Below are 27,952 nucleotides of genomic sequence, written 5' to 3'. Positions count from 1 at the left end.
GGGTTAAGGTGTTTGGCCGTGTAGAGGAAAGTCTAATTCTTAAACAAACATAAGTTACCTTATGTTTGAAAATAATTTTACAAATGAAACCGACTTTAAAGGCCGACGCACACCAGATGCGTGTGCATCTATACAGTTTCATACATTACAACTGTCGCGTGTGCGTGTCACGTCACGCACACGCATCTGGTGTGCATCGGCCTTAAGTAGTTAGTATTGAAAATGTAAGTTTCAATGAAAAAAAAGGAATTCAAATCAAAAAATTAAAATTCCCACGCGGTCTCTTTCTTCTTGCATCTACGCAAGTTTTATGCAGATTTGCTCACCAGCTTTTTCTTTCATTATCGTCCTGTTTCACCATCCATTGATTAATTTTAACTGACGGTTTTGCTGTCTCTGTTTGTTTTGTTCGAATAGACAGAGACGGCATCACATTTTATCCGTCGGTTAAAATTAATCAATGGGTGGTGAAACAGCCCCTAAAGCTCATAGATAATTCCTCTACCGAGTATTTAAAATTCCACAGGTATCCACGGCTACATCAAGACCGAGTCAGGGGTTCCTCTGCGGGACGCTGTCGTCCGCATCGCGGGCATATCGCGTCCGTATCGCGCGTCGTCCAACTCGGCACATTACCGCGCCGCGCTCCCCCCCGGCGAGTACCAGGCCGTCGCGTCGTGCCGCGGCTACGTCGACCAGGTGCGTACACGCGGCATGTCGCGGCAAAGTCGTGGTATGCCGCGGCAATGTCGCATCCGTGTTGCGCGTTAAACATGGCGCACTATTCTTTATTATTAGCAAAATATAGATTGACAGCCTATGTTTAGCGAAGATTTTTTTTTTTATTAAATTTTTAATTTATTGTGATTTTTGAAAGTATCTATATATCTAATTTATTGAATCAGGCGTTACTTTTCGTATTCGTATCATCATCATCATCTCAGCCTATATACGTCCCACTGCTGGGCACAGGCCTCCTCTCAGAACGAGAGGGCTTGGGCCATAGTTCCCACGCGGGCCCAGTGCGGATTGGGAACTTCACACGCACCATTGAATTGCTTCGCAGGTTTGTGCAGGTTTCCTCACGATGTTTTCCTTCACCGCAAAGCTCGTGGTGAATTTCAAATGTAACTCCGCACATGAATTTCGAAAAACTCAGAGGTGCGAGCCGGGGTTTGAACCCACGACCCTCTGCTTGAGAGGCGATAGGTCAAACCACTAGGCCACCACGGCTTTTTACGTATTCGTATATCTTGCATAAACTAAGCTATCATAATGTCGCGGGTGATCAAAGAAATTCTTTTAGTTCATTGATATAGTCTTTTTGTAAAACACTTTTCACTATAGATGCAGTATATATTGGCGCTACTTGCATGTGACGTCACATGCTAAAATGCTTTTCTCTTTATAATTTTGTAATGAAGTTTGTTCTACCAATACTAGTCATAATTATCGGTTTTTGAACGCATGGTTTATGATTAGTGTGTAGATAAAAAACAATGTATTGTAATGTCATCTAGACCCTATAAAACGAGCTTTATATCTAACTTTTGTACCTTCAGAGTCTAACGTGGCTTGTAATCGAAGACGTGGTCAAGCAAAAGGATATCATATTGCACCGCATTAACGCCGAGATTCCCGGGGGCCAATTTGAGGATCCACAAATCTATAATGATCCCAATTTGGTTTACATTTCAGGTGAGATTAGCTTTTTATACTTTATTTTTTTCTGTTTATTTTTTTGTGCTCCTCTCTTTAATTTGGGATTCTGGGATGCCCCTATTTAAAAGTTACAAGTGCTACAATTCTATATAATTGTCACTTTTTGTATGAGAAACTTAACAATTATGTAGAATTGTAGCTATTGTAACACTTTGCAGGTGGTAGGACCTTGTGCAAGGTCCGCCCGGATTGCTACCACCATCTTGCTCGCTAATCCTGCCGTGAAGCAGCAGTGCTTGCACTGTTGTGTTTCAGCGTGGAGAGTAAGACAGCCGGTGAAATTACTGGCACTTGAGGTATCCCATCTTAAGCCTCTAGGTTGGCAACGCATCTGCAATACCCTTGGTGATGCAGATGTTTATGGGCGCTGGTGATCTCTTACCATCAGGAGACCCACTTGCTCGTTTGCCATCCAGTCGAATAAAAAAAAAACTTATTAAATAGGGCCCTGGTTGAATTCGAACCGCGTCAGTGTAGTGTGGTGGTGATAGATGGGTTTGTGTGATTTGTGTGTTCTTACAGTGTGGAGGTGGAGGAGCTGCATGAACTCACATTTGTTTGTTGCATAGACGTGATCAAACTAATTGTTTATAGTTCTTTGACGTTGGCGCCACGTTTGTGATTGAATAAAGCACGACTGTAACTTCCAATGGATGCGATACTAACGCCATCTATTTCGCTTCTCAAGAAACCTTCAATGATTATACTATAACACGTTTCTTTCTCGCACCAGGTCTAGCCCTCGACCACAACAGTGTACCATTAAACAAAGCAGAACTCCAAGTGTACCCATTGGCCTCTAAAAAGGCGCTTGCAAGCAACTATAGCAACGAAAACGGTCGGTTCGTGGTGAGCCTGCCCGTCTCTTACATGGGTAAAGAGGTGGTCGTCGCGGCAGACAAGGACGGGTATATCGGCAGACAGAGACATGTCATGGTGAGTAGACCAAATTTCGCTTAGTTCCTTCGTCGATTTATTTTTCATCGGATTATTTTTAGAATGATATATTCGATATTGTTTACGTGGAAGAATTAAAAACTGCTCTTTATCCTGCGGAAATTTTGAAAAAAAAAAAAACTTATTGCAGCTCTATGCCCCTCAAAGAAGTCTGAAAAAAAAACTCTCTAAATTAACTCTAAGTTGATACGAAGTAATCCTCTTTATTCCTTATCCCGTGGGAATTTTCGGCTCCTTTGCATGCCAAGTTTGACTTAAGAGTTATGGAGAGAGACCATGGGTGCATTGCGGATTACGTCAAACTTTATTTGTTTGTTTTTTTTTAACCAGGTGAACAAAAACGAGAATATGACACCAAAGGTGCTGTTTAAACTTGAAATGGATGCCAATGTGCTCGGCATGCCGCGTCTAGTGTTCGTCATGGTCGCAGGTACGTTAATAATATAACGAACTGTACAGATGTGAATAATGATTTTCATTTATTGTAGTATTTTACTTTCCTCACAGTCGAAATGAAAAGTAGTGTCTAACTCGGGTGAAATTACCCATTTCCCCTCGAACTATTGGAAATATCTCGGGTGAAATGGGTCACTTTCCACCCCTGGTTATCAATCTACCATTGGTATCGTTATATGTCCAAAAAGTTGTATTTATCTTGCTGTCTCAACTGGCTTACTGAAGTTTACTGAAGCTAATTGTGAAAGTAAGATAAATAGGAACTTATCTGACAAACATTATTTACCAGATCTGTAGGTACAGTGGGAGACATAAATATCTATATAGCCATAAAAATATATATCTATACACGATGATTTTTACAGTCGAGTTCATAAACTTGTGAGCAAAAATTTGATCAAAAATATCTGAACACGCTTCTACGCCGTTAACAATAGAGTCGTGTTCAGATATTTTTGATCAAATTTTTACTCACAAATTTAGGAACTCGACTGTAATCGGTGATCAGGTACCAATTTTTCTAATTCAGTAATTGATAGCAGTGACGTTGTATCAGCAGATACAATGGAATAAACTTTTTTTCAGTGATAATTTTTATTTAGATAATTACCTTTAATACAAATTCATTGTCACAGTACTAATGTTTTTTTCCCAGGCGTGGTAGGAGTAGCGCTAGTGACGCTAGCAGCGTGGTGCTTTAGCTGCCGAAACAGCCAGGACCCGCGTCGCGACTACTTGTTCACGCAGCTGGCTAGTGATGACAAACGCCCGCTCACCGACCCCACTAACTACGGTAAGTGCTAGTGACGCGAGCTGTGTAGCGCTAGTGACGCAGTCAGGACCCGCGTCGCGACTACTTGTTCACGCAGCTGGCTAGTGATGACAAACGCCCGCTCACCGACCCCACTAACTACGGTAAGTGCTAGTGACGCGAGCTGTGTAGCGCTAGTGACGCAGTCAGGACCCGCGTCGCGACTACTTGTTCACGCAGCTGGCTAGTGATGACAAACGCCCGCTCACCGACCCACTAACTACGGTAAGTGCTAGTGACGCGAGCTGTGTAGCGCTAGTGACGCAGTCAGGACCCGCGTCGCGACTACTTGTTCACGCAGCTGGCTAGTGATGACAAACGCCCGCTCACCGACCCCACTAACTACGGTAAGTGCTAGTGACGCGAGCTGTGTAGCGCTAGTGACGCAGTCAGGACCCGCGTCGCGACTACTTGTTCACGCAGCTGGCTAGTGATGACAAACGCCCGCTCACCGACCCCACTAACTACGGTAAGTGTTAGTGACGCGAGTTCTGTAGCGCTAGTGACGCAGTCAGGACCCGCGTAGCGACTACTTGTTCACGCAGCTGGCTAGTGATGACAAACGCCCGCTCACCGACCCCACTAACTACGGTAAGTGTTAGTGACGCGAGCTGTGTAGCGCTAGTGACGCAGTCAGGACCCGCGTCGCGACTACTTGTTCACGCAGCTGGCTAGTGATGACAAACGCCCGCTCACCGACCCCACTAACTACGGTAAGTGCTAGTGACGCGAGCTGTGTAGCGCTAGTGACGCAGTCAGGACCCGCGTCGCGACTACTTGTTCACGCAGCTGGCTAGTGATGACAAACGCCCGCTCACCGACCCCACTAACTACGGTAAGTGCTAGTGACGCGAGCTGTGTAGCGCTAGTGACGCAGTCAGGACCCGCTTCGCGACTACTTGTTCACGCAGCTGGCTAGTGATGACAAACGCCCGCTCACCGACCCCACTAACTACGGTAAGTGCTAGTGACGCGAGCTGTGTAGCGCTAGTGACGCAGTCAGGACACGCGTCGCGACTACTTGTTCACGCAGCTGGCTAGTGATGACAAACGCCCGCTCACCGACCCCACTAACTACGGTAAGTGCTAGTGACGCGAGCTGTGTAGCGCTAGTGACGCAGTCAGGACACGCGTCGCGACTACTTGTTCACGCAGCTGGCTAGTGATGACAAACGCCCGCTCACCGACCCCACTAACTACGGTAAGTGCTAGTGACGCGAGCTGTGTAGCGCTAGTGACGCAGTCAGGACACGCGTTGCGATTTCTTGTTCACGTGACTGGCTAGTGATGACAAACGCCCGCTCACCGACCCCACTAACTACGGTAAGTGCTAGTGACGCGAGCTGTGTAGCGCTAGTGACGCAGTCAGGACACGCGTCGCGACTACTTGTTCACGCAGCTGGCTAGTGATGACAAACGCCCGCTCACCGACCCCACTAACTACGGTAAGTGCTAGTGACGCGAGCTGTGTAGCGCTAGTGACGCAGTCAGGACACGCGTTGCGATTCCTTGTTCACGTGACTGGCTAGTGATGACAAACGCCCGCTCACCGACCCCACTAACTACGGTAAGTGCTAGTGACGCGAGCTGTGTAGCGCTAGTGACGCAGTCAGGACACGCGTTGCGATTTCTTGTTCACGTGACTGGCTAGTGATGACAAACGCCCGCTCACCGACCCCACTAACTACGGTAAGTGCTAGTGACGCGAGCTGTGTAGCGCTAGTGACGCAACCAGGGCTCACGTCGCGACTACTTGTTCACGCAGCTGGCTAGTGATGACAAGCGGCCGCTCATCGACCTCGCTAACCACGGTAAGTGTTAGTGACGCGAGCTGAATAGTGTTAGTGACGTGAGCTGAGTAATGCTAGAGACGCAAGTAATGTAGCGCTAGTACAACAAGTACTAGCGTTACACTTCTAGCTTGTACAAACAACTGAACTCAAAACCGCGTGAAAATGATCTCCAGCATATACCGAGATAATTTTTTTTGTGAATATACAGTCAACCAATGTGATGCCTGGGCCACCATGGAACCTTAACATAGTATGTTTTTTTTTATATGGCTTTGTCCAGTCCATTGGAGGGCAATTTTGCCAGTGTCTAGTAGGTTTTGCCGTTGTACGGTAAACAATTTTATCTACACCCATATAGTAAATCCTCAATTATGCGTTCAAAAACCATAGGTAATGACCAGCATTACGACATTGCATGCAGCAGCAGCAGGTCGTCGCGGGCGCAGCTCGTGGGGCAGACATACCTACCTAGTTCTCGTTAATGCAGGTCATTCTCAATGGTTCGCGGAACACATTATAGAGGATTTAATATATGGATATAGATAAAATATTGTATGCAACTGTACGTAATTAGGCCTTAAAACACTCATGTGACCCTATTATGAAACTCGGCTACGCCTCGTTTCGTAAACCCACACTCGTGTTTTAAGGACCCCTATTACGATACAATTACATAAAATACTATTAGAAAACGAAATATGAGAGGTAATGGTGGATGAACGATGACCCTATCCTTATCTCCTATAGTAAATCATTTTATTTGTTTATAAAAAAAGTTTATAGAATGACGTAAAATGTCATTACGACACGGTGCTGCGGTGGCCTAGGATTGAAATTGGTTTACTGCATGTACAATGACAATGAGTTTTTTTTTACGTAATTGCCATGGAGAATGGGTGCGAAGCTGTGGATTTAACCTAGTCTTCGAATTTGCATTTTTTTTTATTTACGAGCTTTTATTTAGTTTCACCTGTCCCGTTGTCTGTCTGTCTGTAATCAAATCTTGCAAGTTATATTGGACCAACTTCCAGTAGTTGGATTGACTTGAAATTTGTTGTACTGATGAAAATTGCGTGACAATACAATAATCTGATAGTGACATCCTGTAGTCCAGCCAGGATCGTCTCCACAGGACGGAACTCTTCAACGGCTAATGGCATCAACTTGAAATTTGGTATGCAAATGTAGTTTGGGAGACAATACAAGTACAGTCAACAAAAAGTAGTCAGCAATAAAAGCTTGTATTAAAAATGAAATTTTTACCAAAGACATTTCATTTTCATTCAGAAATCGTGAACAAGCCGTATTTTGACGAGGAAGAGATACCGCCGTCGGACACAGACTCGGAGGAGGAAATAGTATTGCTGAGGAACGATCGCGACTGGCGGCCGCTCGAACAGAACCTTATCGATTAAATAAGATGATCGATTACCTTGTGATAACGATTGGTCGCATCGAGGCACAGTTGTATGTAAGAGTGGGAAAGTTTCGGCGCCATGCCACACATAAGGTGCTCATTTGTGTATGGGGCCATTCATAAATCGCGTTACTATATTAATCTTACCCTTGTCACACTTGTTACAAATCGTTAGACAGTTCAGGGGATGGGGCTGAGGCTGAATACGGTATTTGACAACTGTTGAATTTGCCATATCCTTTATATTATTATAAAAATATAGATACACAGATGTTTAGCGCAGAGAAAATCTCTCTTTCTAAAACGCTTTTCTCTATGCAGCAAGTATCTGTCTAATCTTGAAATTCAAACCTTTATAACTCTATTATATTTAAAGATATCTTAAAAATTGTTTTCCTGTTCGATTACATCCATTGTCAAGTTTTAATTTATCAAGTAAATAAAAAATAGTCAAATGCCGTATTTATGACGTGTTACAAAAAGTGTTACAAAATAATCCGTAAAAATAATAAATAATTTAGCGAAAAACATTGTCAACCCAGGGGGGCTACTACGAAATTGGAAAATCGAAGTTCTTATCGTTCCGTCCCTCTCACTCTCGTATTAAATAATATAAGCATAAGAGGGACGGCAGGATACAAAGTTCGAATTTTGCACTTCGTAGTACAGGTCCTGGTAAGTTGTCATGTCATAAAGAAAGAAACAATGTTAGAATACGTACATACAGATCTTAATTACTACATACAATCGGAGTTAGCATAGATTATTTAACAAAGGGTTAAGACCCATTTTAAAACTGTTTGTCGTTTCGAAGATATTAGGTCAAAAAAAACATTCTGGGCAGTTCGTTCATTTTACTGATATAGGTGTTCATCAATGAATAATTTTTCGGTAGTAAGTCATGCAGTAATACTATGGTTTTCAGATATTGTAAATGGACTCGTTAAGTTTGATAAGGGACCATTTAACCCCCATTTCCGCTTTAAGGGTATTTTTGCAACTCTGCATATCCTGGTCATTATTGCTAATAATACTTAATCCACCCGGCATGTGTGTTCCCATCTTTATGACTGACATATGTATTTCTCACTATGCTGTTATTGTATTTTTTTTAGAATGTTATATTGTAATGAAAGTATAGATGTGACCAACGACAAATTGCACAATGTAAATAACTATATTAGTTCTTAAGATTTAGTTTTAACAGATGCTTAAATTTCAAAGCACTCGATAGCATTCCGTTTTTGCGTTAAAGTAACATCTTTGTTTAATCTTGCTAGCATTCGACAGAATAAATAAAATAAATGGGTAAGTAATATAAGATAATAGCATATTACATAAAACCCATAACATATAACCTCGCTTTGCTTATAAGCTTGTTTAATATAACGGTCACTGTGTATAATAAACGAATCATAAAATATAAAAATACGTATCTTCATACAATAAAATGAACTATTAATACAATAACACCTTTTTTAACGATAGGGGTCGCAGTTTTAATCTGACCTACATTTCTGGTAGTTTATGTGAGTGTGAGTGTTATATAAAGTGATATTATTTAACTACTTGACAATCCGACTATAGCATGGTATCCAAAACCAAAATGCTTCAACCCGTACTTTAGTGTCATAAAGGTTAAACTTGTTTTTGTGCACAAATCTTATATTATAAGCTATTAGTATATAAATATTATTTGAATGAATAATATATTAATTTACGTCACAGTATTTTTTCTTTATTCAAAACCTTGTAGTTCGAAAATTGTGGACGCGCGGCGCAGTGCGTACCCGGACGTATTGGTCGTGCACTCCGGACTGTCAAGTGGTTGAACATTATACACTTTTAACCTTTTAACCGCCAATACGTTTTCATTCGTGCCCGTGTCGCCACCTACACGGAAACTATATGACATTTTGTTTTAATAACAAGACTGCGGCGAATTGAGTTGAATAATTTGTGTCATAAAATAATGTCTGAATTATTCAGACAATGGTGGTTTAAGGGTTAAAATATAAATTTCGTGACATATGATATCTAATGTTTATTATATGTTGTGAACGTTGTTAAAATGAAATTATATAAAATATTGTTGTATCTCGTGGAACGTACGCATGCAAATTTGCGGCTACGTTCAAGCTTTTACTTTTAAAATGTGGTTGTTACGAGAAAATTTAGATCCTACTTTCATTTCTTCACTTTTTTTCAGACACGCAACGTAACGCACAGATTTTAAAGCAATTAATTGGTAGTATTATATTATTATAGTAAACATTTAGCAACAAAGTGCATACATTTTGAAAAGCAAATATTTTACATTTATATTACAAACACTCATCATGTCAACTTCATAACAACTTTGACACAATTTTTATATGGAATGATATTTTGTATAACGATCAAAATGCATACTAGCATTTGATATAACGATTAGGGGGTATAATATCTGGGGGTATTAAGCACTGGTGGTTAATTCTTAACTTTTACGCACGATAATTAAATATTTAAGATTTACTAAAATGTCTGAAATTAGTCTATGACTAATTAAATCCTTCCATAAATATTTAAGCAATAATTAATTTATAAGTCATAGATCTCTTCTAGTTTTATGCACCATTAGACTTTGTGCATTTATATGTACCTTGGAAGTAATTTTTTATATGTGATTGCAATCAAGTAATCATTTTATACGTATTTTCTTTTTCAAGTACAGTCAAAGGCATAAATATCTATATAGCAAAAGCAAGCGTCAAATTTATTATTACGGTTAGTGACATAAAGGTGTAGGTACAGACGTTTTGACGTCTTGGTACAATAACGTACATATATTTATGCCCTTGACTGTACGTTACTGTCACCTTGGGGTCAATTGCTAAGTTTCATTTTCCAATTAAAATCTTTAATATTTTCGTATGGATAAACTTTTTATGTACCTATTTTTTTAATTATTTCCTATTTTAACTTTCATTCCAGATGCACTTATTTTTCGTATAACTTTTTTAAATGTAATAATAGTAATATTATAATCAGTGTTTAACGAATTTATTGACAACATTAAAATACTGATATTAGTTTCGTTAGTATTAGTACTACAGTCCAACTCGCTTTCTGAGAGGAGGCCTGTGCTCAGAAATGCGGCTTATACATATATATAGTGTGCTGTCAGGGCCGGATTTAGGGGAGGGCACAAAGGAGAGGCCCCCACAATAGACACTTCGGTTTTTTTTTTCAAATTCTGACGAGTAAACACTAGTAAACAAACAATTCATCATATTTGTTCACTTTTCAATGAGTTACATATAAAAATCTCAAATCGCCCTTAGTTTATTTGGAAAATAGTTTTGGGGGGGGGGGCTCCATACCTTTGTTGCCCTAAGGCCTCCAGACCTCTAAATCCGGCCCTGTGTGCTGTAGATGATGATGATGATGATGATATCGTAAAATGGTTGTTCAAACATAAAGCCTAGACTTCCTATATTTATATTATTTATTAGTATATTAGCTAATTTTTATAATATGTTTCTAGGGCGAGGTTCTAAAATGAAATGTATATAATAAGAGAAAGTTTTCGTGGCTCTGAATCTGTCTTAATAGGTTTGTCTCTAATTGACAGCGTCGCGCACCACCCCGTACCATGAACCGCAGTACTACGCGAAAACGGTACGGGGGGGGGGTCTACTACCGAAAATCAGACCAATGACTCTCCTTGAGTAGTTGGTATTCATGTCGGTGGTGATCATGTCCCATCAGATGACCCGCTTACTCGTTTTCATCCCTCTCACAATAAAAAAAACTGTCCCTGTCACTCTTGCATTAAATATTATTACTGTTAGAGGGACGGCAAGATACGAAGTTCGAATTTTGCACTTCCTCTGCAGGACTACTACGAAACTCGAAGTTCGTATCGTACCGTCCCTCTCGCTGTCGTATTAAATAGTATAAGTGTCAGAGGGACCGCATGACACGAACTTTGAGTTTCGAGTTTCGTAGCAGCCCTGCTTTATAGAGAGAGCGATACGTACGTATGTTTTTTTGACGCTGACATAATATTTTGTCATTTTCCGTTTTTTCGCCTGCCCTGGAAACTTATTTTAACAAGTTTATACTAAGTAAACATATAAGTGGTATAAAATACTGTGTTCCTTGCAACAATATAAAATATAGTAGTAATATTGTCCAAACACAAGTTAGTTATGATTGGTATTAAATTGTGCCTTAAAGTATATAGAAATAATATTCATATTTACAAATCGGCGTATTTTTAAAATTTTATAAAATAATTTATAGATGATTATTATTTGTAATACTTATATAAAAAAATATTGCAATACCGAATTTATCCGAGAATCTCTTAAATAATAACTTATTTTTTAAAGTTAAATTTAATAAAATGAGTCGTATTTTTTTAAATGTGGAATATATAATAAATGGAATTTAAAGAAGTATTCTACTGTAGTAAAAGTCATGCAATTGTTTTAAAATTGGTGCATTATACAACTGTTTATAGTTATAGAATATATTTTGTGATGTAAAACATATTAATATAATTTTTAAAGTAAAATTGCAATAATATAAACGGTGTTTTACTTTTCCCTATTTTTTCAACTCTTTCAAATACTAGCGCATAAAGTAAACTAAACGCTTCATGGATTAACCTTTTCGCTGCCACGTCAAATACAAAAGACATCATCCATACGCCAGGCTTCCATATTACAATGCCTAAAATTGAATCTTAACTCAATTGAACGAAGGTTGCTTTTGCATCAAAGTAATTGACGTGTATATAAGTCGTTGGCGAGGAACCTGCGGTGCGTATATATGAGTCGTTGGCGGGTTGGCGTCGAAAAGGTTAAGACAAGCAAACGAGAAAATGTATTGCATAAATATCAACTGGGAAGATTGTACAACAAGAGCATAAAACGAGCCATTTTACCCGAGACGTTCATATAGCCACCCGAGCCGGTACGGCGAGGGTGGATAGACATGTAGTGGCTCGTAATAGCTGTAAACAGCTGGAAGCATTACATGAGCGTCGCGAGACGCGAGATGCTATTTCATTCACACTAAAGACGTCGAGGGGAATGCTCGAGTTTTACACTGCTTTTCAATTCGATAGCGAAGAAATGAAATAGCAACAGTGGAAACAATTGTTCACTTATTATGTACTTACCTGTTATTGTTGATGCATTACCTACTATAAATTTTTATTTTTATTGATCTATATTGATTGTTTATAAGATATAGATAAATTAAAATTGATTAAAAAAAATATATATAGAAACTTCTTTGTTTGTGGCTGTACACCTGATTGCCTTGGTCTTAAACGAAGATTTTACTTTATGCACTAGAGCATAAAAAGTAATTTTATGTCTCCTAGATCCAGCATAAACACGAACTTTACAAGCATGAGAAATGAAAAAGGTTTTTTAACGCCACTGTAGCTTACAGAAATCATCACATCACATACATGCTATGTCGTTATAACGCCAAATGCGAATTTTGAACTTTGAGCATACATTTATTTAGGTCACATATTTGGGCTGAGTAGGGCTGATCATCTTTTCTTCTGAAAACTGAATCACCTGCCAGGGTGGAACTTATTCATTATCAATTTCACTATGATTTCTTTGTCAACATGGTACGCGTTTCAGTTTCTTTGACTGTACCTCGTTGCCATGGTTGCCTGGACTGGACAACTCTTTAAAACCATGAGTTTCTATAAATTTTCGGTTTTTAAAATTCATCGGCCGTACATTTTAATCGTAGTTATAATCCCACTTTGTTGACTTAAGCACATTGACAGCACATAATATGGTTAACAGTTTTTAAGAAACTCTGTCAGTGTTGTCTCTTGGACAACGGGCCAGAATAACAATAAAAAAAGTTGTTTGTACTTAGTTTAGACGACTATTTCGTTGCTGGCACGACAGCTCTAGATAACTTAAGGCGTCGCTGTCATTCAAAAGAAAATACACCTGTATGTAGTAATTTGTATTTTAAGTATACAATTAGTAAAAGTAAAATACAAATGTAAAATAATCAAAATTTCGGAGTTTTGGGGATTTCATTGAATTCTCTCGAGGCAGTCTCTTGGATTGAACGTGCACCAGATCGGCCATACTGGCTGCACTTTCACACTGCGAAGCAAGAGGCGCCATCTGTGAAATGAGAGAACCAACAGTGTTACCAGAAACGAGGGTTTTCCGACAGGCGAAATATCGCTAGATGGCGTTAGTATCGTGAGGTCCGTTTGACGTTTGTCTTGTTTGCGATTGGTTCATTTAGTTATTTAACCAATCACAAACATGTAGCAAATGTTAAACACACCTGACGATATTAACGCCATCTAGCGATATTGCGCCTGTTGGTAAACCCTTATTTAAGTCGCGTTATAAATAGGGATCAATGAATCTTGTCAATTAGTTAAAAAAAATATTTGAAGTATGGTTTTGTCATACATATATTTTTTACTATATCTGAAGGGTATTTTCGAGTACGGTCAAGGACTTTAATTCATGAGTCACCATGGAATCATTTCACAGTAGGTAAACGTGATAGTGAGTGACATCGCATTAATTAACAAGGAAAATCGTAATGAATTTTCCTTTGAAACGGTTCCATAGTGGCTGATGAATGAAAGTTCTTGACCGTACCTCTGAGCATCGAGCCGTAGTATTTCGCGGCCGCCCGTAGAGTAGTTCGCGACGGAGTCTGACCACAAGCGTTCTGCTACCGCTGCCGCTCGTGGCCACAGGTGCGTGTCAAGATTAGCTGCAACACGACGGGAGCGTTTAAATTTTTCACCAGAATTCTGGAGAGATATCTCCATCCAATAATAGCGTGAAAAACTAGCAAACAAATACACTCAAATACATAACACATTTAGGTATAATATTAATATAATGATAAAATTACTGCCGTCCACCATATCCGTCCAAAGGGTCACCTCTCCGCCTTCAATGTTGAACACCTCCAAGGTCCTCCACTGCCTCCACTTGTACAATTCTTGCCATGTCCTATTCATAAAAAAACAATTAGAGACGCCCTGCACTAGTCTTTCGACCGTCATCGTCGTGCCAGCGTCTGTGTTGTGCATTGTACTTGTTCGCAAAAAACGTTGCGCTGGCGCCACGCTAAACAAAGCGCTGCATAAAAGCCGCATCTATATATCTAATCTAATCTAATACCTTTAAACGAGCAATTATTTTATATATCAGAATCTCGAAAACGGTTCCAACGATTTCAATGAAATTTGTTATGTGGATAAACGGACGGATAGAGTAGGTATAAAACTTTAAAAAAACTGCTTAAATTGCGTTCTCATTTAGTGCTCTAAACAAGCTACCGAACGAACGGACGATTGCTCGCTCAGAACGGCTCCGAACACTAAGTGAAAACGCGGCATTATATTTGAGACTAAATACGGATTTTTTAAATGGCAACGCGTAAAAATTATATAGGTACAGTCAGCAGCGGAAGTAGATGAGTGTGTGGTGCTCAAATCGATCTAAACACTCTCTTATTACCTTGGCAGTAAAGTCGTGTGTAGATCATTTTGAGCACCGTAACCACTCATCCACCTCTGCTGCTGACTTAACATGAATCTTACTTGTACTTCATGCATCTGTGATATTTCATTTCACAAGACAAATCCCATTTGCTTGAATGAATCACTTTGTAGTGGGTCAAAAAATCGCCTACAGGATTGTTCTGCCACTCATTCAGTTGGACCCCCAATCCATGCCACGGTTCTGCTTCCAAAGTTTTGGTCAGATGCTCGGTGTACCAAATGATGGGCAACGCCGGAAGTAACCCTTTATTAGCAACTCTCAATCGATCCAACGCCTGTGACAAAAACCCCTCCCTAGAATCCACAATATAGTAACATTCTATGAAGGAGAATACACTATCGCTCATATGAAAGATGTCATCGACTTTCGTCAGTTGGAGTATAGTGAAGTAAATGTTTTCGAGTATATCAAAGGCACTGCGTTTCATTTTCAGTCTTCGACAGAGCTCCTTGTCGCATTGGGTAGTGTTTTTACGAGTTTGCTGGCAGGCCGAAGCGGTAGTCCAGGACCAAGCCCTCCCGACAGGCCCCGGCGCCGATACTTCGAGCAGTACCCTGATACCTCTGATTCCCGCTCTGCTAACTATAGTTCTGACATCCTCCGTGGTATAAATTAAGCTTCTATCATACGCTCCATATTCAAACAGCTCAGGATAATCAGGCAAAAGCCACGGGAAACTAGTAGAATCTGAAATTCTCCAGTGAAACGTGTTAAATTTAACTGAACTCATCGCGTCAATAGTCCGCATCAAATCTGGTACTGGTATGTAGTTCCTCCCAGTATCAATCATGAGGCCTCTATATTTATAAGTGGGGGCGTCTTTTATAACAACTTGCGATAACGTTATAAGATGACCAGTGGCTTGGTCCAGGTATATAAGCTGGCTCAGGGTCTCCAGGCCGTGCCGTATTCCAGCAAAGGACGCAGACTGGATCTCAACCTTCAATTGGCTCTCGGTGGTCGCTATTTTAAGAGTGTAAGCCTCATCAGTATCCAGTCTGATTCTAGGGTCTGCATCCTTATTAACGTGCATTTCTATGACCAGCTGTAGCGGCTCCAAGTCTTGAGTGCGATTCTTGTTGCTTGAATGCAAATCAATCCTTTCTAATCTTTCTAAATCTGCGAGGAATAACTTGAACGCTTCGGCTAAATACTGATGCACAACAACAGACATCACCTCTTTGAATTTGTAGTCTGTTCTACTCTTGGCAAAGGCGGTGATGGTGTTGCTAAAAGACGTATAGCCGATAGGCCAAGGCCAGAGCAGAGGGCCAATGCACAGAAGAGTGCATCTGCTTAGAGATTTAAAGAAGTGCATATGCTCGTGACCTTGGTACACCTTTTGGCACAGGTGGTCCCGGCATTCCCATTCCTGGAAGTCTTCTTCAGCGGTTGGTTCACGGCTGAAAGTACGAATTATGATTATATTGAACTCTGTTGAACTTTGTCTGTCTCAATGTTTTAATCTTAAAGATTTAGAACTAAAAGTTGGGGAATTCTCGATTGGAATCTATTAGGGCCTACGCATTTTGGAAATTTTGGAGTGGGTCAATACATCGGGGGTAGGGCCAAAAAAAAATTTTTTTTTTGTAAATTTTTAGAAGATTGTTCAATTTCATCATTGGTCATGTTCCCTGTGACCCTCCCCTTCGGATCGCGCTTGGGCCTACGGTACACACGGAGGAGAATACTCAAAGGATGATTAAAGAAATAAAGAAAATCGGCCAAGAGCGTGTCGGACACGACCGAAATAGGGTTCCGTAGCATTACGAAAAAATTAAGTAATATTTTTCTAAGAATTTCGTATTTTGTACGGAATATTCCAAGTTTAGGTATATTTTATACCTTAGGCTGCTATTTACTCTTAAACTAATAATAAAGTAAACTTAGCCGTTATATTTTATTTTCCTTGTTAGTTTGATATAGGAGGACCTACTACCATTCTGTTTTTTTTAAATGAAAATTTGCGCCTTCAAGTTGAATATTATGCATACAAATTACAGAATCGAAAAATCGGTTTAGCAACTCCCTAATGATTTTTAAAGACCTATCCAACGATACCCTATACTACTAACAAGGTTAGATGAGAAAAATAAAATCACCCTCACTTTACGTCAATGGGTTACTCGAAAAAAAATTTTTTTTTTGTATTTTTTATTGTACCATTTTGTCGGCATAGTTTACATACCTATATATTCGTGCAAAATTACAGCTTTCTAGCATTGATAGTCCCTGAGCAAAGCCGCGGACGGACAGACAGACAGACAGACAGACATGGCGAAACTATAAGGGTTCCTTTTTGCCATTTTGGCTACGGAACCCTAAATAGGAAATATAAATATTATCGTTTTTAAGATTTAGTTCATACTCCGGTCACCAGCTAGCGCCTGTTACTTTAAGTGCAAATTTGGCTACAGAGTTGCCACCCTTTTTTTCTATATGAACAATAAGTACTTGGTCTACTTGTGACCACGGCCACTGCAACGTGGCTGAAACATCTAGGTAATTAAATAAATAATAAATATCATGGGACACTTGACACCAATTGACCTAGTCCCAAACTAAGCAAAGCTTCTACTATGGATACTAGGCAACGGATAAACAAACTTATTTATATAGAAAAATACATACTTAAATACATATCAAACATCCAACACCCGAGAACAAAGATCAAAAAAAGTAAAAGGTTGAAGTACCGACACACTATTTAAAACCCGACACCACGACCCGCTTGCATACGCCTTCCAACGCGTGTCAGTACCTACTAATCAGTCCCATCCTTCTAATAACTATTAAAAATTTGAATGTTTGTAACTTTGTTTGTTTGTTCTTTACTTTACCACGTCTAAACCGCTGAACCAATGTAGATGAAATTCGGTATAGGTACAGATAGTTAAAAGCCGTAGTGGCCTAGTGGTTTGACCTATCGCCTCTCAAGCAGAGGGTCGTGGGTTCAAACCCCGGCTCGCACCTCTGAGTTTAACGAAATTCATGTGCGGAATTACATTTGAAATTTACCACGAGCTTTGCGGCGAAGAAAAACATCGTGAGGAAACCTGCACAAGCTGCGAAGCGATTCAATGGTGCGTGCGAAGTTCCCAATCCGCACTGGGCCCGCGTGAAAACTATGGCCCAAGCCCTCTTGTTCTGAGTGGAGGCCTGTGCCCAGCAGTGGGACGTATATAGGCTGGGATGATGATGATGATGATGACAGATAGTCATATCCTGGAAAATTGCATAGTTCCCGCGGGATAGGGATAACCGAATTCTACACGGACGGAGTCGCAGTTAACAGCTACTATATTCACTATGGTCATAGGTGCAGCAGGGCTACTACGAAACTCGAAGTTCGTGTCTTGTGGTCATTTAATACGAGAGCGAGAGGGACGGTACGATACGAACTTCGAGTTTCGAGTTTCGTAGTAGCCCTGCAGAATAGAAACGTGCGTCGGACGACGTAGCGTGGCGTCGCGTTTCAATAGTTATTTGTGTCACAAGGGAGCAAAATGGTGTATTTACGGCGAGGGCGTACATTGAATCCAGAATGTAGCGAAGGATTCTGCAATAGAATCCTGAGCGTAGTGAGGGATTCTAAAGTAGAATCCTGAGCGTAATGAGGGATTCAAATGTTAACGCCCAAGATGAAAAGAATTTTTCACACCTCTCCTTCAGAAAAGTAACTTTTCCTCCCTGGCGAGAGGGAGCAAAGTGCAATTTTTCTGTTTAAGGCTTTTCTAAGTGTTTTATTGCAAATGCCATTTTTTGAAATTGATAATTGTAAAGCCACGCCATTTTCTATGCTGGTTGTTCTTTAATAATATTTAGAATTATTTTTTTCAAGTTTAATAATGCTCGGTGTGAAAAGTTGTATGAGCCACTCGGGAGCAAAATTATTATCTTTATTAATTATTATCTTGGGCGCTAACAGAATCCCTCATTACGCTTAGGATTCTACTTTAGAATCCTTCGCTCCATTCTGGATTCAATTTACGCCCTCGCTGTAAATACACCATTTTGCTCCCTTGTGACACAGATAACTATTGCTACCGAGTGGCTCAAACAACTTTTCACACCAAGCATTAAGAAACTCGAAAAAAAAAATATTCTTAATATTATTAAAGAACAACCAGCATAGAAAATGGCGTGGCTTTACAATTATCAACTTCAAAAAATGGCATTTGCAATAAAACACTTAGAAAAGCCTTGAACAGAAAAGTTGCACTTTGCTCCCTCTCGTCAGGGAGGAAAAGTTACATTTCTGAGGGAGAGGTGTGAAATAGTATTTTTCCGCATTTAGGTACTCGTTTTGTAGCGTAAGTAAGTCCCGGGAAACGATTGGTTATATTCTCTTTGGTCCCGGGTGCTGTAATAGTTATGGCCCTTAGTATTCAGTATTAGTATTTCAAAACTCAACGATGATGTTGGCTCTCCACCAGTCGTTGATATTTTACGTTTAGCCGTTGTATTATGTTTTAGAGGCGTCGGCGGGGGTGGGGCCTTGTGCTTCTTAGGAGGCGCAGGTTTCTGTATGAACGGTATGAGGACCACTGCAAACAGAATGCCTATAGCTACCATTATACCGATGATCTTGAACCACTTCGAGGTGTTGAAGGGGATTTCACGCCTGTCAAAGAAATAAAAAGTGCAAGTCAAAATCAAGAGTATCTATTTTAAAACCAGAGGCCGTATTATCTAACGCGCTGCAGGGCTACTACGAAACTCGAAACTCGAAGTTCGTGTCGTGCGGTTCCTCTCGCTCTCGTATTAAATAGTATAAGTGTCAGAGGGACCGCACGACACGAACTTCGAGTTTCGTGTTTCGTAGTAGCCCTGCTGACGTTCGCGACTTGCGAGCGCTTTCACGTAGTGATGCGACTCGAGCCAATTTTTACTCGAGTGAATAATTTGTTAAACTCGTATTCGAGTGAAAAAAAATCTTCAGTTCGTTTGCACTCGAGTTACCGAGTCAACTCGGCGCGCTTAATTGGTTGAAAGAAGTAATTTTGTTTTATTTTTGTTTTTCTTTGTTGACATTAATCAACATCTCCCTCTCTTCTTAAAGGCTATACCCGTGTAAGGGAACAAAATATGCCCCTGACGTTATTAGCCAATGAATATATCCTATGTATTGGTAATAATGCTAGTTATTAATCTGCCAAGTTTTATCTCATAATTATTGACAGTTTCCTTGCAATGTCACTTAGTTTTTTTCACTTTTCTAAATATCTTTAAAACTACTGGTCCGTTTCTTTTGTGATTAACGTATGTTGTTAATGGCATGAAGAGGAATAAATTCGCAAAACACAAGACGTCTCTAGGTCAACATTAACTTGGTCATTTTTGATGTCAAATATTTCAAACTTTTTTTTTGACAGTTGTGAGTCGGCGACACCCACCATTTTTTTACGCTGATGTGACATCTCTTTGCGTACAAATATATATTGGTCTGAAATCAATCGGCTTGGAGCAACATGGTGATTTTTTTAATAAACTTTAGGTGCCTAATCATCAATCCCTAGAATGTACTCCAGAACGGACGCTTAAATAATCTGTAGAATAATGAAGATTTATATAAAATATCAATATAGTCGTAGTACGTGTATACCATGGTGATGTACTAGGCAGGTATACTCAAAATTAAAAAATCACCATGTTGCTCCAAGCCGATTGATTTCAGACCAATATATATTTGTACGGAAACAGATGTCACATCAGTGTAAAAAATGGTGGTTGTCGCTGACTCACAAGTGTCAAAAAAAAGTTTGAAATATTTGACATCAAAAATTATCAAATTAATGTTGACGTAAAGACGTCTTGTGTTTTGCGAATTTATTCCTCATGATTTTGTGCAAGTTGATATTCGACGTACTTGACGTACAGGAATCTATACATAGACTTTAAAAAATACTGTGAATTAATTTCCAGCCAAATTATACTTTTTCTATATTACTCGTACATAATAGGGTAGTTCAACGAGAGTTTCAACTGCTATCAATTTCCTGTCGCATACATATTTGAAGAAATGGGAGACCGTAAGCAAGAAATTTTAATTATAATTTAATTTTAATTATAATTGTAAGGCATGCACACCATATCGTTTTTTTAATCCTTCCAATCTCCCTGACTCATTTCTTCAGTACGATACGACTGCCGGGAGGCTGATAGCGGTTGAAACGTTCGTAGAACCATCCTCCGTTATTAACTAGGTGTTCAAAACTTACTCCTTGCGCAGACATCTCTTGACTTGTTTTCCACATTTGGAGGTGTCTCCTGTGTCGCCGCAGCCTTTTTTGGCTTTGTCGCACGCAGTGCACGAGCAGACTGGTTGGCACTTGGAACCTTCTAAAAATAACAAGTAGGGCAAACTTTGGCTTAGGTATAAATGATATTTGGTAATTCGGTGATACAGATCTGTTCACTCATGACGGAGCGCCCCTCCACAACTTATCAATGTGCAATAGTACGAGTAAACCTCGTAGACTCTGGCCAGCGAAAGCTGTCCACGCATTTTTTACAAAACTTTAATCTGGTATCATTTTAGTGACTGTCAAAATTGACATATTGTCACTCTAGCCCGGCTTAGATAATTTTGATACTTCTGCTATAAATATTTTTTTTTTGTTTAATTCAACCTCCGACCATCCTCAAAATGCAAATGTTATAAGATTATGTTAGAATTAAAATGTTAGAAGATATATTCAATACCAATCTGGTCAAAATGGTCCGAAAATTGATGCGTCTGGACTGTACAGTGGGGGTAGGAAAACCTTCGTCAGTTATTAAATTGATTCCTTTACAAAGTCATAGACTCTTACCCCCTAATTCATAAACGACAATCAAACCTATTTTAGTTAAAATGCCGCTAAAATTCGTTTGTCCTTATCTGTCACTTCGACATTTGTATTTGTTAGAAAGGGACAAAGCATTTGTTAGTTAACATAGGCTTGTTAAGTTTTATGAATAAGGGGGTTAGTCTTAGTACGTTTTGAAACCAAAGTTACTAAGTATAGACAAGTGCATATCAAATTATACTTACTTGACATGATAACAAGGGTCAAAATAGTATACAATACACCTCTAACATACACTTCGTGAAAGTTTCAATCAAACAAATATATAATGGTCTATTTAATTGTCAGTGTTTGTCAGTGCCAAGCTGTAGTGGTAGGGTTGCTATGGTCACCTGATTATGTTTAGCTGGTTGACAGGTTGACGCAGTATGGACCGGTGGTAATTTTTTTTTGACATTCATATAGCCTAAATTGAATAAAGATATTTTGACTTTGACTCATGTCCTACTCAATCGGTAAAGCAGATTAGCGCTCATACTGAGCAAAGGAAAATAGATCTTAGGGTGACGAACCTTTTTTTACTCCGACTGTACGTAAATCCTAAAGTGCTTCAACTTTCACACATTACTATATGAATTTTGATGCACCTGGAAGAGTCCAGTTTATAATTTAATATCTAGAAAATTTAAATAATATCTAAGTATCATCATCGTTTAATCGGTTTAATCAGTGTACAGCAAGTGTTGTCAGCCTCATTTTTTTTAATTTGCTGCGATTTCTCGTGGACAGTTGGCCAGAGTCTAATTACACGTTGTCTTAGCGTGCGTGACTGATAGTACGGAGTGGACACCAAAAAAATGCCTCGTTTTAATTTTTTGTTATTACGGGTTAATTCGTATCGTAACACGTATAATATTACAATAATAATGACTAAGTATTTATTGTACACCACAAATAGTAAGCGATACAGAAAACAGATAGGTAAGTAGGTACGCACACAGAGAGAAAATTAAAAAGATAAGCAATAGGCGTCCTTATCGCTTAAGAGCGATCTCTTCCAGGCAACCTTTTTTACCAGAAAGCAGTAAAGACTAGTTTATAGCTTTTAAGCAGTAGATTAGAATATTAAAACGCATCAAAAATACATCTACACATATTATTAGGAAATAAATTTTTCATCACACTTGCTCGTAAACAGTGTCGTAACATGCAGGCTACCTTAGTTGCAACCCCCCAAATAAAACCCTCGACCTTAATGTGCTTGTCACGAAACCCGTGGTCGGTCGCATGAGTCATTGCGCGTACACATTTTCTTGTCATGAAGCCCAAGGTCGGTCGCATGAGTCAGTGCGGCGCATGCTGAGGGAGGTAGAGGGCGGCGCTGCCAAGAGCACAGCCTAAGGTATCGCCAATATTTGGAACAATTATATTTTTTCTTTTACAAATATAAAATGTTACTTGCAAATGCGATGAAAAACATTGTATGTCGCACGGGCGGTACTAGAATCACGAACATCGACTCATTAAATTTAATAGACTCTCGTTCGTAATTCCTTATTTACCGCCCTTAAGACACAATGTACTAAAATTACACACCAGAAGAAGAGCTCGTGTAAACTTGGAACTCTTGAAACTTCACTCCCCTTTTTTCCTTTTGGACGTTATACACCTTCAATGAATCTAATGAGCCAAAGGAAGACAATGATTCCGAATAGTGCGACACGTCCCTTGAAGAATCTGGTACAATACTACTTTGCAGCACGGTAACAGTCTTGGGGGCAATGCCAGCTATCTTTGGTAATTGTGAGGCTATAGTCGAATTCGATTCATGAATGGGAGAATCTGAAGTATCTTCTTCATCTTTTGCTTTAACTTCCAGAGATAGTTTTGAATTATGCTCCGTACAGCTTACCGCCGAGATACTTGTCAAAGCTCCTGCGGTAAATAAGTTTATGAATTAACTAGCTAAATAAATATTGACAAGTAGGTACAGTACATATTGCAAAAACAAGTACCGAGCAAAAATAGTGGTACTGGCAGCAAAAGCACTCATAAATGGTGGAGGAATTTACAAACTATGAGTAGAGCAATTATTAATTATACCTATTCGCTCTACATTTAAATGTTTTTACGGAACGATCGGCATTTTTCATTCTAAATTTTTACCACTTTCGAAGACGTTCATGTGTGCAAATATTTGTACCATCAGCCAAATAAGTGGTCTATCAATTTTCAAACAAGTTCCTATCAAATAAATATGTCGCTAAAGTCGAACTTTCAAGTTGACAGACACGTCTATTGGCATTGTTTTATGATATGCAAACGATTATCAACTTTAGGGTGGTAGACCACATATTTGGCTGATGGTACAATCTTCACATTACGAAAGTGGGCGCACGTGTGTGTCTCGCGTTACGTATTCGTGACAGATGTATTTTCTACACCAAAATGTGTTGCCAATTCTATTTTTTTAATCTGCCATCACTATCTTGTCCCCGAGAGGCTACTACGAAGTCCCGCTATCGCTAATATTATTTAAAAACAGAGTGAGAGGGATGTTACGATACGAACTTCGATTTTCAAATTTCGTAGTAGACCTTCTTAATTTTGTCACTACTTTGAAAAAATCTCGTATCTAAATTCAATATGTCAACAAAATTGAACCTTGATGTAATGTCTATAAAGTTCATTCAGAAAAATTATCTATTTTGAGCTACGAGTTTTTTTTAAAGTAGTGACGGTTTGTTTGTCGAACTGCTGTGTTTTTATTACCAGTGACAGCGGCTTCTACGTTCGCAACTGTGACGTCAGTCGCTCCGAGTTTCTCGCAGAACATTAGCAAAAGCTCCTGCTCAAACAAATCAAGATGGCCGCAGATGTCGTCGACGGCGACGGAGCGAGAGCTGACGCAGCAGCGGTAGAGAAGGATGGATGCCATAATGCACTGTTTGCGTTGCGTGTCGTGTTTGGCAAGATTACTGCAGGACAAGTAAAAGCTTTGAATAATTTATTGAATCAGGCGTTACTTTGCGGAGGTCCATGAATGAACTAAAATAATTTCTTTGCTCACCCGCGACCTTATGATAGACCAGAGTCTACCAACTGGTAGCATGGTGTACGGTTGTGCTGCTCTGAAGATGAGCTCTGGTTGAGTTCGAAACGCGTCAGTTTAGTGTGGTGGTGGTGATAGATGGGTTTGTGTGATTTGTGTGTGTTCTTACAGTGTGGAGGTGGAGGAACTGCATGAACACGCATATCTTGCATAAACTTAGCTATCATAAGGTCGCGGGTGAGCAAAGCAATTCTTTTAGTTCATTAAAAGCTTTGAGTTGCACCAAGTTAGTGCCTGCGGCACAGAAGTGTAGAACAATATTTTTTTTATGTAATAGCAGACAAACGGTTCATCTGATGTTAAGTGATTGATTACCGTATCGCCCATAGACATCCGCAGAAATCAGGACTGCAGACGCGTTGCCGGCCTTGCAAGAAATGGTACACTCGCTTTTTACAATACAGAAAACACAAATACATAATAAACACCCAATACCCGAGAACAAACAATCGTATTACTTATTCATACAAATAAGTATCTGCCCCGGCCAGGATTAAGCCCGGGACCTCAAGCTTCGCAGTCAGTTTCTCTAACCACTTGGCCATCCGGTCGTCTAGATACATATTTAAGTGTTTGTTTTAACTACCTTCCTAACTAACTACCACTAGATATTGAAGCAGCAACATGAAATGATGAGGAATAGGGTTCAATATTCTCAGGTTTTTCTGTGTTCCCATTCTATAGTTATTTGTGTCACAAGGGAGCAAAATGGTGTATTTACGGCGAGGGCGTACATTGAATCCAGAATGTAGCGAAGGATTCTGCAATAGAATCCTGAGCGTAGCGAGGGATTCCAAAGTAGAATCCTGAGCGTAATGAGGGATTCAAATGTTAACGCCCAAGATGAAAATAATTTTGCTCCCGAGTGGCTCATACAACTTTTCACACCGAGCATTAAGAAACTTGAAAAATAATATTCTAAATATTATTAAAGAACAATCAGCATAGAAAATGGCGTGGCTTTACAATTATCAACTTCAAAATATGGCATTTGCAATAAAAAACTTAGAAAAGCCTTGAACAGAAAAGTTGCACTTTGCTTCCTCTCGCTCGTCAGGGAGGAAAAGTTACTTTTCTGAAGGAGAGGTGTGAAAAGATAATTTCGGTATAGTCAAAATACCACAAACGGGAGTTATCACGCTAAAACACACGAGTAATATTTACCTCGACGTTTCGACCACATTACAGTGGCCGTGGTCACGAGTAGACTTAAGTGTGGGGTGTCCACCCACAGGGGGGTGTCAAATCTGCCTAGCAGCGCGAGTCCTTCGAACTACCCGCACTTGATCCCAAAAAGTACCGGCACTCTTATTTCGAGTACCCGCACTTGGTCATTTTTAATTTTCACCCCATCACACTGACACAACACTAACAACGTCCGATCGTCCCTCCTTAATTCCGGTATAATTTAGAAGGAAAATAGTCGTACTTAGGCACTGTATCTTAAACGACATTTACCTCAAGCCCAGATCAGGATAGTTGAATTTGATAAAAGCCTCAATGTCTTCAGAACAGAGCAGTTTCCGATCCGAGTCACCGTCGCAGATGTCTTCGTGGTATTTGCTGATTATATCGAGGAGCGCGTTCTGGTTTATTTCCTGGACTAGGACCTTCGGTTGGATGCAGAGGTTTATCTGTGGAAAATCTTTGGTTAAGTCCAGGGGTTGACGTTGGGGAAGAAAAGTTCTCGAGTGGCTACCACGAATCGGAAGACGAAGCGTGGACTAGGTGGACTGACGACACCGTTAGGGTTCCACAACCGGTGGATGCAAGCGGCGACTTGTCTTTCATTGTGCTGTTCTAAGGGGAAGGGGAAGGCATTGGTTCAGCGCTGAATGGACGTGGACGTCTTCCTTGATGATGATGATTAAGCATATGTACCTTACGGCACTAGACTGGCTGTTTAGAACAAAACGCGCGGCGCATCTATCATCAATATCACTTTGACACAACCGCTGTCACGGACGTCAACAGACTATAGTGAACTGTTCACAAAACCGCGCTGTGAACTGTTTTTGTGCGCCGTTTTGATGTAAGAAACATGCAGTCTAGTACATAGATGTCAATGCCACCAGGGATGTGCGAGGATGTGTTGCGTGTAATATATGTTTTTCATTAACCAATAGAAACGCTTAATTTACCTCGCCTTGCTCCGCTCATTTGTTTCCACCAGAGATGTGCTGTGCGTGGATGTTTAAATGAAGTATTTCTATTGGTTAATAAAAACACGCCCTCGCACTTTATTAGTAGAAACGCTGCTTTAGGGGACATACCCAGTTAAGAAGTAAATGTGTCCACCGTTCCTCAAAAACGTCTTGCTTGCGGTCCGAACGGGTATTGCCAGAGTCTCCATGATCGGTGTTAGAATGCATTTGAAACTGTAATGTTTATGTTTACAAAAACCTGATAGAAAATGGAATATGATTTGTCAACTGTCAAATTCTGAACACACGTTCCTTTTTCAGCAACTTTCCAATTATAATTCTAATATTTGTATGTAACCTTTGTGTTGTTTTTTTTTTTATAATTAGTCTTACATCGCGCGTCCCTCTATTTTCAAAGTACTGAAATTCCCACGGGAAATTCCTTTCTTCTTGTTGTGTGACGGAATTTCGTTTGACGAAGCAGGTATAATGGTGATTTTCCACCGGCGAGACGAGACGAGAATTGAAATTTGTATGTATTCTCGCGCGCCCGCCGCGAGCCGTCGCGGGCGCCGCCATACAAAATTTCAATTCTCGTCTCGTCTCGCCTCGCCGGTGGAAAATCACCTTCAGAAGAGTTAGAAAGTAAGTCCGAAGTTAATGTTATACTTTTGCAGGTTGTTTGTTTGCAGGTGGTTGGTTGGTTTTGTTGTTGGGTTGTTTGGAGTACATCCCCTTTGCCACAGCAAATGTTAGTGTCTATGTCTAGTTTTTTTTACATATTAATTAGTAATTGTAATAAGTCTTCGTTGTACTGTGTTGTGGCAATAAATTATATCTCATCTTATCTTACACTAAGAAAACGAATTATACGTATTTTATTTGCCTTATATCATCATCATCATCCCGGCCTATTTACGTCCCGCTGCTGGGCACAGGCCTCCTCTCAGAATGAGAAGGCTTTTTATAAAATTCCTAGTTCCGCAAATACGAGTACCGAGATTGAACATAAGCTGCGGGATTGGAATCCCTAACTGGTTGGTATGACAAAGGGAACTGAACACTTTAGTCCTATGTTGTAGTACAGAATGATTCTAAGATATTAATTATTATACCTACACTTAAGCTCCCTTGAAATATATTTGGAAAATTACACAAATAAAACGATTCAACTCGCG

The 27,952-nt window shown here is 39.8% G+C and overlaps 2 protein-coding genes across 2 annotated transcripts in view; one reads left to right on the top strand and one right to left on the bottom strand.

Moving 5' to 3' along the window:
• The window catches only part of svr (Carboxypeptidase D svr), a 39,460-nt gene extending 35,334 nt beyond the window's left edge, over window positions 1-4,126 (top strand). The window contains exons 20-24 of the mRNA XM_074091896.1: window positions 527-699; window positions 1,563-1,698; window positions 2,456-2,658; window positions 3,010-3,109; window positions 3,791-4,126. Of these exons, the coding sequence (XP_073947997.1) occupies window positions 527-699; window positions 1,563-1,698; window positions 2,456-2,658; window positions 3,010-3,109; window positions 3,791-3,939 (761 nt within the window). The 3' untranslated portion in view covers window positions 3,940-4,126. The remainder of the gene's footprint in view (window positions 1-526; window positions 700-1,562; window positions 1,699-2,455; window positions 2,659-3,009; window positions 3,110-3,790) is intronic.
• Window positions 4,127-13,134: 9,008 nt separating this feature from the next.
• Window positions 13,135-27,246, bottom strand: LOC141430987 (probable beta-hexosaminidase fdl). Its single transcript, XM_074091898.1, has 10 exons — window positions 26,904-27,246; window positions 26,089-26,264; window positions 24,291-24,496; window positions 23,115-23,453; window positions 20,949-21,069; window positions 19,142-19,351; window positions 14,766-16,130; window positions 14,072-14,172; window positions 13,810-13,927; window positions 13,135-13,314 (listed from the first exon to the last, which is right to left on the bottom strand). Exons 1-10 carry the CDS (start codon window positions 27,000-27,002, stop codon window positions 13,221-13,223), a joined length of 2,829 nt encoding a protein of 942 aa, XP_073947999.1. The 5' UTR covers window positions 27,003-27,246; the 3' UTR covers window positions 13,135-13,220.
• Between the last annotated feature and the right edge of the window lie 706 nt (window positions 27,247-27,952).

This window comes from Choristoneura fumiferana, chromosome 9 (genome assembly GCF_025370935.1).
Source record: "Choristoneura fumiferana chromosome 9, NRCan_CFum_1, whole genome shotgun sequence".
Lineage (NCBI taxonomy): Eukaryota > Metazoa > Arthropoda > Insecta > Lepidoptera > Tortricidae > Choristoneura > Choristoneura fumiferana.
The sequence above is the reverse complement of the archived record's forward strand: the minus strand, read 5'-3'. Positions and strand labels throughout refer to the sequence as shown.

What these genes read in the sequence shown, in the direction of transcription:
- LOC141430987 (XM_074091898.1), bottom strand. Translation starts at nt 27,002, where the DNA reads ATGCATTCTAACACCGATCATGGAGACTCTGGCAATACCCGTTCGGAC. An exon ending in CACATTTACTTCTTAACTGG is followed by an intron (nt 26,265 to 26,903) that starts GTATGTCCCCTA and finishes GATTTTCCACAG; the next exon opens with ATAAACCTCTGCATCCAACC. An exon ending in CACAGATGCATGAAGTACAA is followed by an intron (nt 14,173 to 14,765) that starts GTAAGATTCATG and finishes TTTTATGAATAG; the next exon opens with GACATGGCAAGAATTGTACA.